This window comes from Pteropus medius, unplaced genomic scaffold, assembly GCF_902729225.1.
Source record: "Pteropus medius unplaced genomic scaffold, Ma_sr-lr_union100, whole genome shotgun sequence".
Taxonomy (NCBI): Eukaryota; Metazoa; Chordata; class Mammalia; order Chiroptera; family Pteropodidae; genus Pteropus; species Pteropus medius.
Window position 1 is genome coordinate 3,051,324 of NW_024347867.1, and position 15,901 is coordinate 3,067,224.

A 15,901-nucleotide genomic window follows, 5' to 3' on the forward strand; every position below is an offset into this window, starting at 1 on the left:
ATTTATTGATACTTAATAAAATATACCTAGTTAGTGAATTTATGTCAGGAACACTTTCTCTATAAACCATATTATATCTATATAATCTAATTCTCTACTCCAAATAGACTTTTTAAATCAGCATCCTTTAGCATTTGTGTTTTAAGATTTACATATATACACACAATAAGAGGTTATATTTTTATTTTATAGAAAAGGCCTCTTAATGAAATTAATTACATTAATTTCAGTTTTATATTTAAATTTTAAAAATTACTATGAATAAAGATGACTTTTCTTTTGACCTGATAATTTATTGAACCACTAGATAAATGTAGGGTCTCCTAAGAAATCTGCATTTAACAAGTTATAGCCACCTACATTTAAACAACTCTCTTGCCTTGGGAAAATAATGCATCCTATCAAGTTCTCTCAAATATTTATTCCTCAAACTGAGACTCAAATAATAGTTAAGTAGTAACTGATGGTCCACTAAATCATTGCCCTCTTTTTAAGAGTTAACATTAAAATCTTAAGTTTAAATTCAAGACTCTGATTTGCTAATGGTTATTATAAAGTACTTTTTATGAGACATGAAAAGAAAGTTGAGAAATGTGTAAGTAATACCTTTCCAGGAACACTTTTTATCTAGAGAAAAGTAGAGCCGTACAGTAGCAAACTTCTTAAACTTCTTATGAGCAGCAGATGTAATTACAAGTGAATCCTATCTATTCATTAGAAGATAATTCAGAAATTCTGTGTTGCTTATAATCTCTATGCATTTGAAAGTTATATGGATATATCTCTTTGTAATATTTTGTAATAGGGAACTTTCCTCTAATAATTCTAGAAGATTGTGTTTTTAGTGGCTTTCCTTTTAGGTTCATTTTTTATTATTGCCAATGTTTACATTATGGATAGAGTTTGCTGTTTATTAAAGATGTATAAAACTTCTAACTTTTGTGCCTCTTTTACTTTCTCCAGTTTTTGGCTGAGGATTTTTCACTAGTGGATGTTCTCTACTATGCTACACGTGATGACTTAAAATGCCTGAGACTAAGGTAACACTTTTCTTTGCCTTCAGTTGTCATGATGGCAGGAGCACTGGGCTGAGATCAAGAAGTCTGGGTTCCTGCCTGGCTGGGTCCCTAACTAGCTCTAACCAACTCTGCAGGCGTGGGCTGACATCTCTGGTTCTCACTTGATCTAAGTAAACTGAGTGAGTTGAACCAGAATATTATATATATATTTTTGTCTTTATTGACATTGTAAAATTCTTTGAGTTTTTACATTGTACAATTCAATGAGTTTTTTCCCCACTTATATGTGGCATACAATATTATACCAGTTTCAATTGTATGCACAGTGATCAGAGATCCACATAACTCACAAAGTGATCACCCCACTAAATCTAGTACCCCTCATCCCCCTTACATATTTATTACAACATTATTAACCATCTTCCCCATGCTACACTCTACATCTCCATGTCTGTTCTGAAGCTATCCATTTGTACTTCTTAATCCCTTTGTGCACACAGCAGTTCCTGGTGCCAAAAAGTTTGGGGACCACTGTGTGCACCTTAAATACATTAGAATTTTGTCAATTATATCTCAGTAAAACTAAAACAATAAAAATAAGGTATTGAAACACAAGAAATATATATTAGAACCAGACTATTTGTCAAAAGAAAGAGTTTGGACAGGGGTCTCCAACCCCCAGGCTGTGGACCAATAACGGTCGATGGCCTGTTAAGAACTGGGCCACACAGCAGGAGGCAAGCAAAGCTTCATCTGTATTTGCAGCTGCTCCACAGCGCTAGCATCACTGCCTCAGCTCCACGTCAGATCATCAGCATTAGATTCTCATAGGAACACTGGTCCCTGGTGCTGAAAAAGTTGGGGACCACTGAGTTTGGGGAAGGTACGAGGTCTGAGCCACATCTGCCAGGCTCACCTCCCAGCATGGACAATAGCTGGCACATAGCAGTGCTTCACAAATTCTCAGAAAATGAATGAATGAATTTCAGGAAAAAGGGGGTGGTGGAGAGATAAAAGAGAGTTGATGGAGAGATGAGGGCAAATACAAGGGGGAGAGAGAATTCACAAGGAAAGAGAGGGAATTCACAAGGGGCAAAGAGAAGGGGATCAGGAAAAAGAAGAGAGAGTGGCTGGTACATGTGGAAGGCATCAGTGGAGAGGTAGAGACTGCTGGGCCTACACAGGAAGTGAGCAGCCCAGGGCACACTGTAAGGGGTTTCTCTGCCCTTGAAGGTCACACCCTGAGGACAGGCCCTTCATATCTGGGTGCCCGACAGAATTGCACCTGGATTGTCAGGGCAGGAAGCACTCCTGTGATCCCCTTGTCCAGTTCCCTTCACCCCGGGGCCTAGAGCAGCTGAGACCCAGGGAAATTAGATGATGAGCCCCTGCCTGGGGACAAGATGGAACTGTCTTCTCTATCCAGGCAGACGTGGCCACCAGTCCCCCGCTTCAGTCTTCCCTTATTCCCCAGGTGGGCTGGTCGAAGCTATGTCTCCCATGCTGACCTTATTCCCTGGGGCCCCTCACTGCCCACCTAGGCCGCTGATGCTGACCAGGGAAGATTTTGTTGAGTACTTTATTGCCACCGTCTAATGACTGTATAAAATATGTATGCTTGGTGAAGGGGAGAGAGAGAATTTTCATTTTTCAGATTCATGAAGCAGAATAAGAGGATGATTAAAAAGTGTGCCTGTGCCCCTGCCAGGGTTGGGGCAGCCAGCACAGAGGCCTCACTGGGGCCAGTGCCAGGCTGCGGTGGGGCCGGGTGAGAGGCCTTGTGCCTGGGAGGAGATGGCAAATCCATCCAGTCCACAGTCTTGCCAAAGGCCCTCCAGGGCTCCCTGGTGCCTTCGGAGGACAGTCCTCACTCTCCCACACGCATTCCCAGCCTCATCTCTGACCCAGGACAGACCACGTGCAGCTCCCTTATGTGCTCTGGCCCCTGCCTGGCTCCCCCACTCCTGCCCTTCCTGATTCCCCAGTGTGGGGCTCTGGCTCTGACTGCACTTCAGAGCGGAAACTGTGGGCTGCTGTGTTTCTCATTCCACAAGGTTGTGACTCCCTGAGAGCTGGGAGAGGTCATGGGGCCTGGACATAAAGGCAGCTCAGGAAAGCTCCTGATATCTCTGTCATCTATCCCTGCATGGGCATCCACATCTACACAACAGTATTACTGTATGCATTTGAACTAGACTATTATTGAGGACTCTAATAACCAATATTTCCGTATTTGTAAATGCAAATCAACTGGAAGAATATTTTGGATAATATTTCAGGCTAAGACCATGCAGTTATTCTAACGCTACCTTAAATACTCTGATTTAAATTCCAAACTTAGAAATAGTAGGATGAGGTGCTGATTTGTCATCCAAATACCTATTATAATCTGATAGTTTCTTATAATAATTATTTTTTTCTATCAGGCCAAACATATACATAATTTACACAGACTTCTGTTGAAGACATATTTCAAAAGTGCTGAAAATCAAAAAAATGCTTTGGGACCTGATAGTTTGTGGGGGCAGAAAGGAAAAGCATTGGAGGGCTGATGAGAAAAAATATACAAAACGAATACATAGTGACTGATAAGACTAGGATCTTCCTGTTCTGATCACAGCAGCTGAAAGCTGAGCAGTCACTTTTCTGTTTCAAGGGCAATGTTTGAAGTGATCTCTTCACCGCGGTCTTGTGTTTTTAAACAGGGGAGGGATGCTGTGCACACTGTGGAAGGCCATCACCAACTATCGAGAGAAACAGGCTGAACCGTCGCTTAATTTGTTTCCAACCTTCCATGGAGATTCTAAAAATGAACACAACTGATCTTTCCTAAGGGAGGAAGAGTGGAAAGGAGAGGAGAAAGAAGCTGCACTTTAAGTCCAGTATTTGTTTACTCATGTTAAAAAAAATAGACAAAATACACTGAAATTTCCTAACTGCTTCTATTTCTATAATTCTTAAGGACTCTTCATAAGGACTTTAAAAATAATTCTAAACATTAGGATTATTTTAGTCTGAACATTTTTATGAAATATTTTGAACTCAGCAGCTATTGTACTTCAGCCAAATGTTTATTTCACACAAGACAGATATAACATTTCATGTGATTGTGCATCACTGGAACAAAACTAAAATGTGACCATAATTTAGGCTTATGTGTGTTTGTGATGTGCCATAATAATCTGAGTAGAAATGCATAATTTCAATTATTGTGTAAAGTTTATGGGTTTTTTTCGGTATGCACACTCTGCGAGCAATGGTTTTTACTTAGTTATCTGTATTAATTGTTGACTTTATTTTGTAACTTAAGTTTCTGGCCTATCGTACATTTGTTTGAGTCATGTTTGTACTACTGAACTGTACCAGTTGCACATGTTTGAATCATAGTAATGTTAGCTTGTTCTAAAGCTATGCATTGTGTCATACTCTCAAAAGTAAAAAGACTCTTAACATACTGTTTTGATAAATTCTAAAGAATTCTTATTTTGTTTTGACAAACTAGATAAACTGTGTCAAATTCCTAGTTGTTTTTTCAGCTATAACATTAAATACAATCTGTCTTCTATTCAAGTAACCAAAGAACAACTGATATCCAAGTTGTTCTTCAGGGCAACAGAGTGGTAAAAAAAAGAGGGCAAAGAAAAAAGAAAGTAAAAGAAAGTCAGTGTGTTTTTCTCAAGGCCCTAAGTTATCATGAACGGCTGTTGTGTATCTCAGAGGGTCTGCACATAACATCCCCGTGGAGAACACTGCGTTTTCTTGATTCCAAATCTGTCTCCTTGATTTTAGTTCTCATATTGAGGGAATTTCTTTTTATTTTAAGCCAAATATTATATTTTTTAAGCCTGCCCATATTAATAGGACAAAGACTGAAGTTCCTAGATGGATCCGTGGGATAAACAAATTTCTTAAATACAGAAGAAACTGTTTATTATGCAAGATAAAAATAGCATAGAGCTGCTCGTGTATCATGACTTGACCCATATGTAAGTCATTCCTAAAACAGGAGTCATCCCTATTTCCATGTGAAAATCAAGGCACAATATATTTTATATTGCATTAGATAGATTGTACCGAAAGTCCTCACCAGTATTTTCTCATTTTATATCTGTAACAAAATGGCTGCTTTTTTTTTTTTTTTACTTCTCAGTCCTGAAGACAGATAGTTACCTCCTGCATCCTGTGGGGAAATTTTGAAGGAAGTGAGGTATAAATTAAATGATATATCATTTCAGTCATACTGAAACACAGAGTAACTCAACTTTATTAAGCCACAGTTCATATCCCCAGTTCTAATGGTTAAGTGCTGCTTTCAGACCATAAATAAGATCAAGTGACCCACATTCAACCAATTCTTTAATGATTCCAAGTCTGTTCTTGAGATCTGTCTCTGACCCCATCTTTGTAGGCATATGTTCCTCTATCCTACATTCCCAGAAAAACATCATTAGGTTTTTGTCAGTATTTTGGATCTAAGTCACAAAAGAAGGCAATTCCGTCATGGCCCAAATATCATGAAAGGTTTCACTTGAAAGGTTTTTGGCATCAGTCTAGGCCACTGATTCTATATCTGGCTTCACGTTAAAATGACTTGGATGCTTTTAAAAAATATTGATGCCACCACCTTAGAGAAACTATTTTTATTGGTCTGGGGTAGGGCCCAGAAATCCTTTTAAAAAGCTCTACAGATTACAGATGATTTAATGCTATCAAGTCCTACCTCTTTATTGCAAGTGGCACCGGAGAGATAAATGAAGGGCCCCTTTCCACATGGGTGATAGTAATATGGTCATTCACTGTTGCTTTAGTGTAGCAAGAATCTAAACACATAGGCCTGGAGCAAAGCTATCACTTACCTTTTGACCTTGGGCAGATTAATTAACCTCTCCAAGTTACAGTTTCCTCATCTGAAATGGGGGAAACAGGGTACCTACCTCATTAGGTTAATATAAGATTTACTATGGCCATGCCACCCTGAACGTGCCTGATCTCGTCTGATCTCGGAAGCTAAGCAGGGTCAGGCCTGGTTAGTACTTGGATGAGAGACCACCTAGGAATACCAGGTGCTGTAGGCTTTAAAAAAATTTTTTTTTAAATAAAATAATGCAGAAGTGCTTATTGCAATGCTTAGCAGACAATAATCACTCAGATGCTGCCTGCTTTTGTTCTCTCATCATTCATTCAAAAGTATTAAATACTGGATTCTATATACTATGGTGCACAGTTCTTGGCCCCAGAGTTCACTGTCAGAGATAGAATCAAGACAGTAGAAACAACAGTACACATAAGTGCTATAGTTACATCTGACTGCCAGAGAGAATCAAGGAAAGCTTCCCAGAGAAGTGAAAGTCCAGAGATGAGCTTGGAAAGATAACAAACAGTTATGCATGGGTGGTAGCAGCGGTCTTATAAAAGAAAATCAGAATTTGCTGGGGAAAGTAAATTCAATGTTTTTAACCACATTTTAATCTTTCTCCAAATGCTTTCATTGCATATTTCATTTCATTCATTCCTAAACCATCAAATAAAATGGTTTGGCAATGAGGGATTGTTAACCCACTGGAATGCCTAGTATGCGTGAGGCATTGTAGCAGCAGGAAAGGTATACATGATACCCACTGAGTTCAGAATACAGGCAATGCACGTTATGTCATTAAGAACATCTGCAGTTTGTAAACAGAATAATTGATGGCTCCAGACACTATAGACACCCTATAGAGAAATAGAAGACAAAGTCTCTGCCACCAATAATTCATATCAGATTGAAAAGACAAATCTACAGTAACAAATCACACCTAGTCTGTGTTAAAGGCTGGATGAGAGGCAAGCACAGAAGCCCCTGGAGAGGTTCACAGGACAAGCATGCCGAGAGCCAGGGCAGGTGGAACAGGCTTCAGGGAGGAGGTAGACCTCAACCCGGGCCTTAGAGGGAAAGAAAGAAGTAGGACCAGGGAAGTCAATCAGGGCACAGAGCTCCAAGAACAAAGGCAGAAAGCAGGGATTTGCAAAGTTCTGGAGAAAGAGAACAGCTTCTATATTGCATTAGGGCATACGAAAATTTTTGACTCATTTAAACTCATTTGACTGGAAATATGAGTTATAAGAGAAAAAGTGGAAAAAGAATTGGAGAGAACTCGAGGTGTGACTGGGGGGGTGGTCAGGAAGGGATATAGAGTTTAGTATTCAATTATGTAGAAATGGGGAATCGGGTTCTGAGCAAGGGGCGGGGTATGTGTAAAGTAGTGTATGAGAAAATTAATTCGGCAGAATGGTTTTGGGTAAACTAGAGGGGATAGAAATTGGACAGCAGGTTTCAAAAGAGGCAGGAGGGGAGCGGGTGGTATCAGAAGGTCCAGCTCTGTGAAGGAGGGTCTAGTAGGAGTGAGAACAGTAGGAATTGAAAGGGTAGAATTAAAATAATGAATTGACAAACTTTGGGAACTATGATTTGGGCAGTGATGATAGAGGAAAGGATAAATGTTGAGCCTATGTCAGTAAGAGAAGAATTCAAAACCAGGCAAGTTTGGAGGAGGAACTGTTTTGGGACATGAATTAATAGCGGGATGAGCCAATGCTAGAAATGTGCAGACCATTGACAATGTACTTGTGGAAGTCAGGACTGGGGTCAAGTGTATATATTCTGGATCTAGGAGTCACCTGGATGCAGGTAATAGTAAATGAGAGCTATGAGAGGTAGAAAAGTTGTGGCCTAAAGTTTTGTGAGGAGGAAGGTTTCAGCATGGTTTCAAAAGGAGAAGGAATTTAAGTCAGCAAAGGAGACAAAAGGACTGGCCAAACAAATGAGAAATACCAGGCTGGTGGTGTAAGCGCAGAGGAAGATGATCAGAGGATGGAGTGCTGCAGAAAAGTCTTGGGGAATGACAGACTAAAACAGTAACTTGATTTGACGCCCTGGAGAGTATTTATACACAGGCAAGAAAGACTACAGCGGGTTAAACATAGATAATAAGACCAATGGCACCAGAGTCCGCACATTTATTACCTTTGGTGAACAGATGTATGACTAGATTTGGGAGTATGGCAAGTCAAGGGAAGAAACTTTCAGATTTAGAGTCCTAAATGTGTTGGGGTAGAGCCCCTGAATGGAGAGGCACTTGGGAGTAGGGAGAAGTGAGAGAGAAGGTTTCAAAGGAGGCAGGAGGGGAGCGGGTGGTATCAGAAGGTCCAGCTCCTCTCCCTGGAAATCAATTGATGATTCAAAGAGATTTTGAGATGGACGTGGGAGCTCAAGACAGATGGCTTCCGTGTTCTAAGTACAACGCAAAGTACAATGGGATGGTGAGTGACATTTAACAGATGTCATCCATTCCCCCATTTTCATGCAGCAGCCCTCGCTGTTATAGACGCTGCATGAAGTTTGGAACGCATAGTCTGTACAGGGCCCAAGTACGTGCAGGATTTCCGTGTTTCTTATTGCACCTATCTTTGTGTAACTTGTGACAGACTAAGAAATAAGTTAGCAAAAGAATGGGAGACAGGATAAGCACACACCCAAAACAAAACAAAAATACAGACACAAACACTAGTTAAGTGTTCATTTTGGGGCAGGTTGGGGGCTCAAAAACAGCACTCATTGGTTTAAGTAGGTTGTAAATCCGAAGGTTGAAAACAGATCTCCCTTTTCCCAGGTCCTTTCAGAATTCAACTCTCTAAATTCAGCTAAGAACGGCTTCCTGATGTTCACAGGAAAGTGTCTTAAACTCTGATGACTTAATGCAGTGAAAAATACCTTTATCAGGACCCAAGCCGAGGTTTAAAAGTACCTCCCCTGACTTGATGCTTTATTGATCAGAAGTCTGATAAGTGATTTGAATGTGATTTTGGAAAATCACATTGCTAAATGAACAGTTTTCCTAATCCACTGCAGAAATGGCACTGAGGGAAAATCCATAACTATAAACCACAGCAAACCGTCCCTTAGTCAAAACCTCTACCTAGTCAGCCAGTGAACCAGGAAACCAAATAAAACCAGTCCACTCCTAGGATTACAGTGGCAAGTTTTTAATGAAAAAGTGGTGAGAATTGTCACCCTAGCAAGAAATCCAAAACTGTTTGCAGACACTATTGTGCGTCCAGTATAGTGTGCCGAAGTCCTCCAGAGGGTTTTAAACTGTTGGGAACTTGCTGGTTATGTTCAGCCAACCAAAGCTGTGGGAGTGCATTTATGCGTAGCCAGATGGAACTGGTCGCTGCTGATTTTGTTCCTTATGTTTCTATTTATGCAGTCTATATTTTTTTCCCCACAGTATTTTGTTGCTTATTGTTTACTTGTCTGTTAGAGCAGAAATTTTTTCCTTAGCTAATAATCTGTTTCTTTTAAAAAAAGAAATTGTTGCCATTGCTTTTTTTCTTGGTCATCCTGAGCAAGCCAGAAGTCACAAGGTAGTTACTAATCGGAAATTAGGAATAAGAAAAGCCACATCATTGGGCACAAGTTTCACTAACTTGTGTGCCCTGGGGTTCATCAGAAACAAAGGCCTCATGAAAAGATCGGTCACCAGCAATGGCGTCCTAAAACGCAGACCAAGACCAGATACCAGCGTGGAACTCAGCCCGCGTACTTTAGCTTTTCACGTGGCATCATACTGTTTTGCACTGTCACCATTAACTTCAGAACTGATCTGGCTGCTGCAGAGTTCAGACGGAAATAAGGCGTCCTGGTGGCCTCGTCTCACCTGGGCTGATACTTGGACCGTCCCAGTGCCAGCCCCTAGAGCCACCAAGCGACGCAGACCCCACTCCAGACCTCGAAGAGCGGATAGCGGTCTGCGGCAGTGGCCAGAAGCTCCGGGCTCAGGTGGCTGGCTCTGTTGCTGCTCCTGCAGCGGAGACCCAGCAGCGTCCATCCGAGCCGCGGCCACGCCGCACCTGCCCGCGAGGGGGCGCGCCCAGGCCCAGGCCACTCCGGTTCGCCCGCGCTCCCGCGCTCCCTCCCTCCTCCCTCCTCCCTCCGCCCTCCCCTGACGGCGCTCACCTGTCTGGGCCGCGGGCCTCGGAGGCGGGGGCCGGCGGGAGCAAAGCCGAGGAAGAGGGCGGAGCGGCTCCCCGACGCGTCATCCGAGCACCATGGCGGAGCTAGGAGCTGGCGGCGACAGCCACAGGGGCAGCGACGGCGCTGTGCAGGGCGAAACAGGTGACCGCGCGGCGGGGGCAGGGGGTGCCCGACGGGCGCGGGAGAGGGGCGGTGGGCCGGGGCGGTGGGCTCGCGCGGGGAGCCGCCGGTCCCCTTCCCCGTCCGCGCGGCCCGGAACCGCCGGCCCGGGCTCGGAGCGCGCCGTCTTGCCGCCGGCCCCGGCCCCAGCCCCAGCCCCGGCCCCAGCGGCCCCTTGGCGCTCCACCGCGACTTTCCCACAACAGGTGGAAACACGCCAGCGAGCGCGGGCGGGAGGAGGAAATGGAGAAACGCTGGCTGCTCTCCTCCCACCTGCCGGGCTGGATCTAATTCAGTTGAATGGGGAAATCGTATCCCCCAAACCAAACAACCAGCCGGAAAATCCTCAACCAGGTACTGCTGGCAGGATTCTCCCTTCCTGGGCGCCCCCTTCCGTCCTCCCCGGTCGTGCCGGGTGCCAGGGTCGCGCGACGCCTGTGGCGCAGCCCTGCGCAGGGGTCGCGCGGGGAGCCGTTCCCGCCGCTCCCCACCCCCCGCCCTGGTGGTGTTCCCACATACACACATCGGTGTCCTCAATTACGACCTGCTCCCGAAGTGGGAGGCTCGGGAGGGCAGGGGCCTGTTACTGAATGGTGGGGGCCGGCGGTGGGGACTGCAAGGACTCAGAGATTCGTTGACTTGAAAGGGTCCTCGAAGTTCCTGCTTTAAAAAGTCCGTGAACCAACCCGAGATGGGAACAGTGGCCCAAGCTCATCAGGGCTCTGTGTTGAGGACTCTCCCCATCTCTGTGTCCTCCAGTCTCCACAGCCACACTTAGGAACAGACGCTCATCTATAAAACAAGCAGCAAGCCTTCTCCGCACCCATCCCGCCCCCCATCTTACATATGGATGGTTTTCCCCCTCGTGATAGTTTATTTCTTGAGAGACTGTTTTGCAAATCCGCCCCTCTGTCCTAGTCCCCTCTTCTTTTATTCTAGGCCAGTAAACTCTTTCCGAGACCTTTCTACACTTGAGATGAAGGCGATGAGTCAGTTTCTTATTTTTAAAAAAGACATTCAAATTGCAGTCTCCCCAATTACAATCTGATTTGCTCTTACGTGCACACATAATCGGAAAACGATTGTTTCCTAAATGTAAGACTCACCCCCTCCCTCCAAAAAAAAGAAGTATCGATTTAGATGGTGTGTTTACTTTAATGTGAAAGGTCCAGAAAAGCTATAACAGCATTTGCAAATTATGTATCTTATGTATATTATCTGCTAGAAAGAGTTGGGACACCTAAAGACGAATGACTTAATCTCTCCAACAGAAAGACCTTAAATTAAGTCGGATAAGGTGTGAGACTTGTTTACTTTGAAGTCATGCTGCTTCCTGTCGGGTGATTTATTTTGTCTCAATGTGTTTGAAAGATTAGTAGGTCATCATTTTGGTTCCGGGTGGGGAATGGGTGGCCAAGAGGAGATGCCTTTGTCATTGCTTTACAGAACTTGATGAGCTGAGTTCATGAGGTTAGGCTCGCCCAATTGAGGGCAACCAGAGGGCAGCATCCTCATTGTGAATGTACATGGTTTGGTGCCTGGTCGCCACAGAGTAACTGCTTCTGAAGCAAAATTTGTGCTTTAAAAAAATAAACACACTCTAGAATCTGCACATAAACAACTCGTTCAGATATAAGTGATCTACAAACTAGCCTATTCAGTGCCTGGGCCTGTTAACTAATGAACCAAGGCTTCTTACAATCAACATACAAATCAACCATGTGGCTGTCAGTGAAATATTTTCTTTTATGAAGGGGGGAATCTAATTGGTTGCCATCTCCTTCTCAGAAAACGGTTGTTCCACACCTTTGCCTAGACACTTCAATTTCCAAGGGACAGATTTTATATATGGTCTTTTAAATAACTGCACTTTATAATTCAACTAAAACTTACTTCTGCCCCACATCTTTTTCTTGTTTTTCTAGCCCTTGATCACTATAAATGCTTTTAGTGCTCAGAAGCACCTATGTGAGCAAGTGCCAAAGAAAGAGGAAAGATGAAAAATACATGTTTAAAAGTCTGGGTAGCAATATTTTGAGCAAACAAGTACAGACTGCTTGAATTTTAACAACTTAAGGTTTCCATATATTTAAAACATGTGACCTAAACCTGAACATAGGACTTCAGTGTAGTACTTTATTCTTATGGACATATGTCACATACATGTCCAAATCCTGCATGTTATTTTTTTTTTTTTTAGCAATTACAAGTTTGTATAGAGGTGGATTTTTTTCAAGGGAGGTGAGGACTTCTGTCTTTTATTGCCATCAAGAGTTGAAAATTGCTACCTCAACTGGTAACATTTGTTGAGAGATTCTTCCCTATTTAGATTTGATTATCATGAGGTAGAGTCCATTCTTAAATGTCTTAGTTTTTATGTCCCTGTGCAAAAACTGGTCTAATTTTAGGGCATTTTAGATTATAATCTCAGATAATTATTAAAATGCCACCTGTAATGTGTTCATAATTATATACACATGTGTGTGTATCAGAGCTGGGTTGAAAATTAGTGCCTATAAAATGAGACATTTGTTAAAGAATATTGAAAGGTACTATATAAATCCAAAATTTCAAAAAACATTTCTGTCACCGTATATTTATCTTCTACTCAAAAGTAGTCAAATTACATGCCTTATGGTGAATTTTTTTTCTTGCGTGTGAACAATCTTTTCAATATATTTTTCAGTAGCCAAAGATAAGCAAGAACAGAAAAAAATAATTGACTTGGGAACAAGTTTTCGATTTCACCACTAGAGGATGTTGAGTCACAGCATCTACAAATGACAAACATCTGCAAATAAAAATTGTAAGAGATCCAGACTACAATGTAGTATTCAACTCATCCCTTTTGAAATTCAGATCCTAACGCTACTGCTTCCTTGGGGTATCTAGATAACTTTTTCCCATTTTGTGACTGACTCTTACCTTTATTTACATTTCGCGAAGTAGGAGGGAAGTGTTGTTATTAGACTAGGAAGTTGTACTCAGGAGCATGCATTTATTTGATATCATTAGTCAGGCATGTGTGTGAAACACTAGTTTCCATTGGCACACTCTCTTTTAAAAATCTAACATCTCTGCCACCTAGTGCTGGAAAAAATCATTTGAAGGGGCTTACTTTTTAAAACTCAAGTGTCATATTGATGTAAGAATTTGAAATATTGAGGCTTAGAATAATTTGACCAAGAAATACATACCTTCCGTATAGTAAGCATTATGTTGGCTGGAAGGTTGACTGAGACGTGATCCTGGGATTTAGCGAGGAAAACAAAACTCACAAATAATTACAGGTTATCAGAAATTCAGTGAAGGAAAAATTACTTCTAGCTGCAGTTGTTCCTCAGGGAGGGCATACTGGGTATAGTAAATAATTTAAACTTTAAAATAAGTAAATGACATTTAAAGTCGAATGGAGGCAAAGGAGAGAAATAAAGGTGTAGATGTGGAAAGAACAAAATTTTGGTCATATCGATTCATGTGAGGCTCGACACGAAAGAGTTCTAGATGATCAATTAGGAACGATGGTACATTGAGGACAAACTGTGGAGTGTTGGTACATAATTCTGCAGGCAATGAGGAACTGCCGGTGATTCTTGAGAATAACATCTCGATTAAAGCATGATTAATTATGTAATTCTCTACCCACAAATCTTGAAAGCTTGATTGCAGGGTCTAGCAGAACAGCTCAGCTATACCTCTAATGAATGTATAGTCCTTCCACCTAGGAATGTTCTCTTCAGTTGATTTTTGCTGCCTTGGGAAGGGTAGCATGGGGTTGGTGAGAGTGCATGAGGAACACCTGCATAACCAGACAGATCAGCTATATCTCTGGAGGTGAAGGATGGGATAGATATTCTACCCAGGTGGTCCTCATTTTGAAGCTGCAGTGTCGACTAAAGGATGGATTTAAGACGGGAGACTTCGGCAACATACAGACCAACTTTGAGGTTCCTGCAGAAATCTAGGCAAGCACAGGCCTTCACTATGGCATGGCAGTGAAAGTGAGAGGAGAATAAGTAAAGATTCTACAGAGGCATGTGTCAAAGGATGCAGGTAAAAAGACGACATATAAGATTATACCCTAGGTTTGAGTTTGGCTCATTGCTTTAAGGGTGGCATGAAAATATTCATGAGGAAGACCTGATTTTAGTAGGAGAAATAGAAAAATCTCTGCTTTAAACATGGAAATTTGAAGTATAAGAGAGACATGTAGATAGAAATGTCTAATGGATGACTGGAAGTATGGGAATGGAGGAGAAAAATGGAGGTTGGGACTCGGATTCATTCTATAAGGGAATAATGATCGAAACCATGAAAGTAAGGAGAGCTTAGAAAGAAAAACTGAAAAGGGGCAAGGTAGCATAGGGGGAGGAAGAGACAGCCAAGAAGGTGAGTGGAGAAGCCAGAAAGATAGGAAAAGCATAACTGAGCAATGTCACACCTGCCAAAAGAGGGAGACAAAGCAGTCAAGGATTCGAAGACCGAGGAGAAAAAAAAGCAGCTTACCACCCCCAGAAGAGGAACCGCAGTTGTTGGTTCAAGATTGGGGGATGTACCAGAGTGTAAGTGATTAATAGATAAGGAATTAGAAAGTAAAGATAGCCAACTTAAAAGATCCTCCATAAAGTTTGCTGGCAAAGGAAAAAAATTCAAATCCTTGAATAGGCAGAAGAATTTTTCTCTTTTAGAATTTACTTTTTAATTTACATACAAAAAAATTTACTGTTTTTTGGGTGTACAATTCATGAGTCTTGTCAAACGTATAGTCATGTAACTATCACTAATCGTGGTCCAGAAGAGTTCTCTCATCCCAAAGAATTCCTTCAGGCTGCCCCTTTGTAGTCAGGCTCTCCTCCTTCCCCTGGCAACCGCTGATCTGTTCACTATCCTTCTAGTTCTGCCTTTTCCAGAATGTCGTAAAAATGGAATCTTTTGAGCCTGAATTTTTTCATTTAGCGTAATGCATTTGAGATTCAAAGATGTTGTAGCGATAATTATTGATGATTCGTTTGCCATTGTAATGAAGTACAACCGAGATTGTTAATCTATCCATACTTTGAGGAACATTAAATTATTTCCAGGATTTGTCAATTATTAATAATGCTGCTGTAAATATTTACATACAAGTTTTTCTCATTTATCTAAGGGGAATACCTAGGAGTAAGATTGCTGACTAATGTAAATGTTTTTAAGAAACTACCAAACTGTTTTCTAGAGCGGCTGTACAGTTCTGCATTCCTGCAAGCAAAGTACGTGAGTTCTAGTTGCTCCACATTCTTGCAAACACTGGATGTTGTTAAATTTTGTTTTGTTTTTAATATTTGCCATTCCACCAAGTTCTTTGAGTAAAGTGATAGAATCACCTCCAAATAGTGGCTTTCTGGATGCTAAATGTGCTCACTTGATTAGAAAAACCTGTGGAGGTATTATTTCCAGAGTCGAGGTATAATGTAGATTTTTTCTTTGGCTCTAAGGTCATTGGCTTCTTTAGTTTTTCCACAGTATCTCTTATTTCCTTTAGAGTCTATGTTCTGAAGTTGGTTATGAACAGAAGTGCCATTGTACAGCACATCCCATGCCAAGTTCTCTTCTGGCCCATAATGTCTGTCTTCCAGTCCATTGAGATAGTTCTCTTCAGAATTTGGAAACAACATTTTTTTTTTCCAGTTAGAAAGCTGGAAATATTGGTCAGATAGCTTGTTTTATGGTT

At 41.8% G+C, this 15,901-nt stretch overlaps 2 protein-coding genes and 1 pseudogene across 3 annotated transcripts in view; all 3 read left to right on the top strand.

Moving 5' to 3' along the window:
- Positions 1-4,493, top strand: part of MAP3K5 (mitogen-activated protein kinase kinase kinase 5) — a 169,623-nt gene extending 165,130 nt beyond the window's left edge. Inside the window, exons 29-30 of the mRNA XM_039878994.1 lie at positions 964-1,040; positions 3,725-4,493. Of these exons, the coding sequence (XP_039734928.1) occupies positions 964-1,040; positions 3,725-3,842 (195 nt within the window). The 3' untranslated portion in view covers positions 3,843-4,493. The remainder of the gene's footprint in view (positions 1-963; positions 1,041-3,724) is intronic.
- A 1,482-nt stretch (positions 4,494-5,975) lies between these two features.
- LOC120615853 (uncharacterized) lies at positions 5,976-6,094 on the top strand (annotated as a pseudogene).
- Positions 6,095-10,011: 3,917 nt separating this feature from the next.
- The window catches only part of MAP7 (microtubule associated protein 7), a 151,461-nt gene continuing 145,571 nt past the window's right edge, over positions 10,012-15,901 (top strand). The window contains exon 1 of one of the 2 annotated variants that reach the window (XM_039878995.1): positions 10,012-10,173. In XM_039878995.1, the coding sequence (XP_039734929.1) occupies positions 10,107-10,173 (67 nt within the window). In that variant the 5' untranslated portion in view covers positions 10,012-10,106. The remainder of the gene's footprint in view (positions 10,174-15,901) is intronic. The other variant, XM_039878997.1, reaches the window with a different exon arrangement.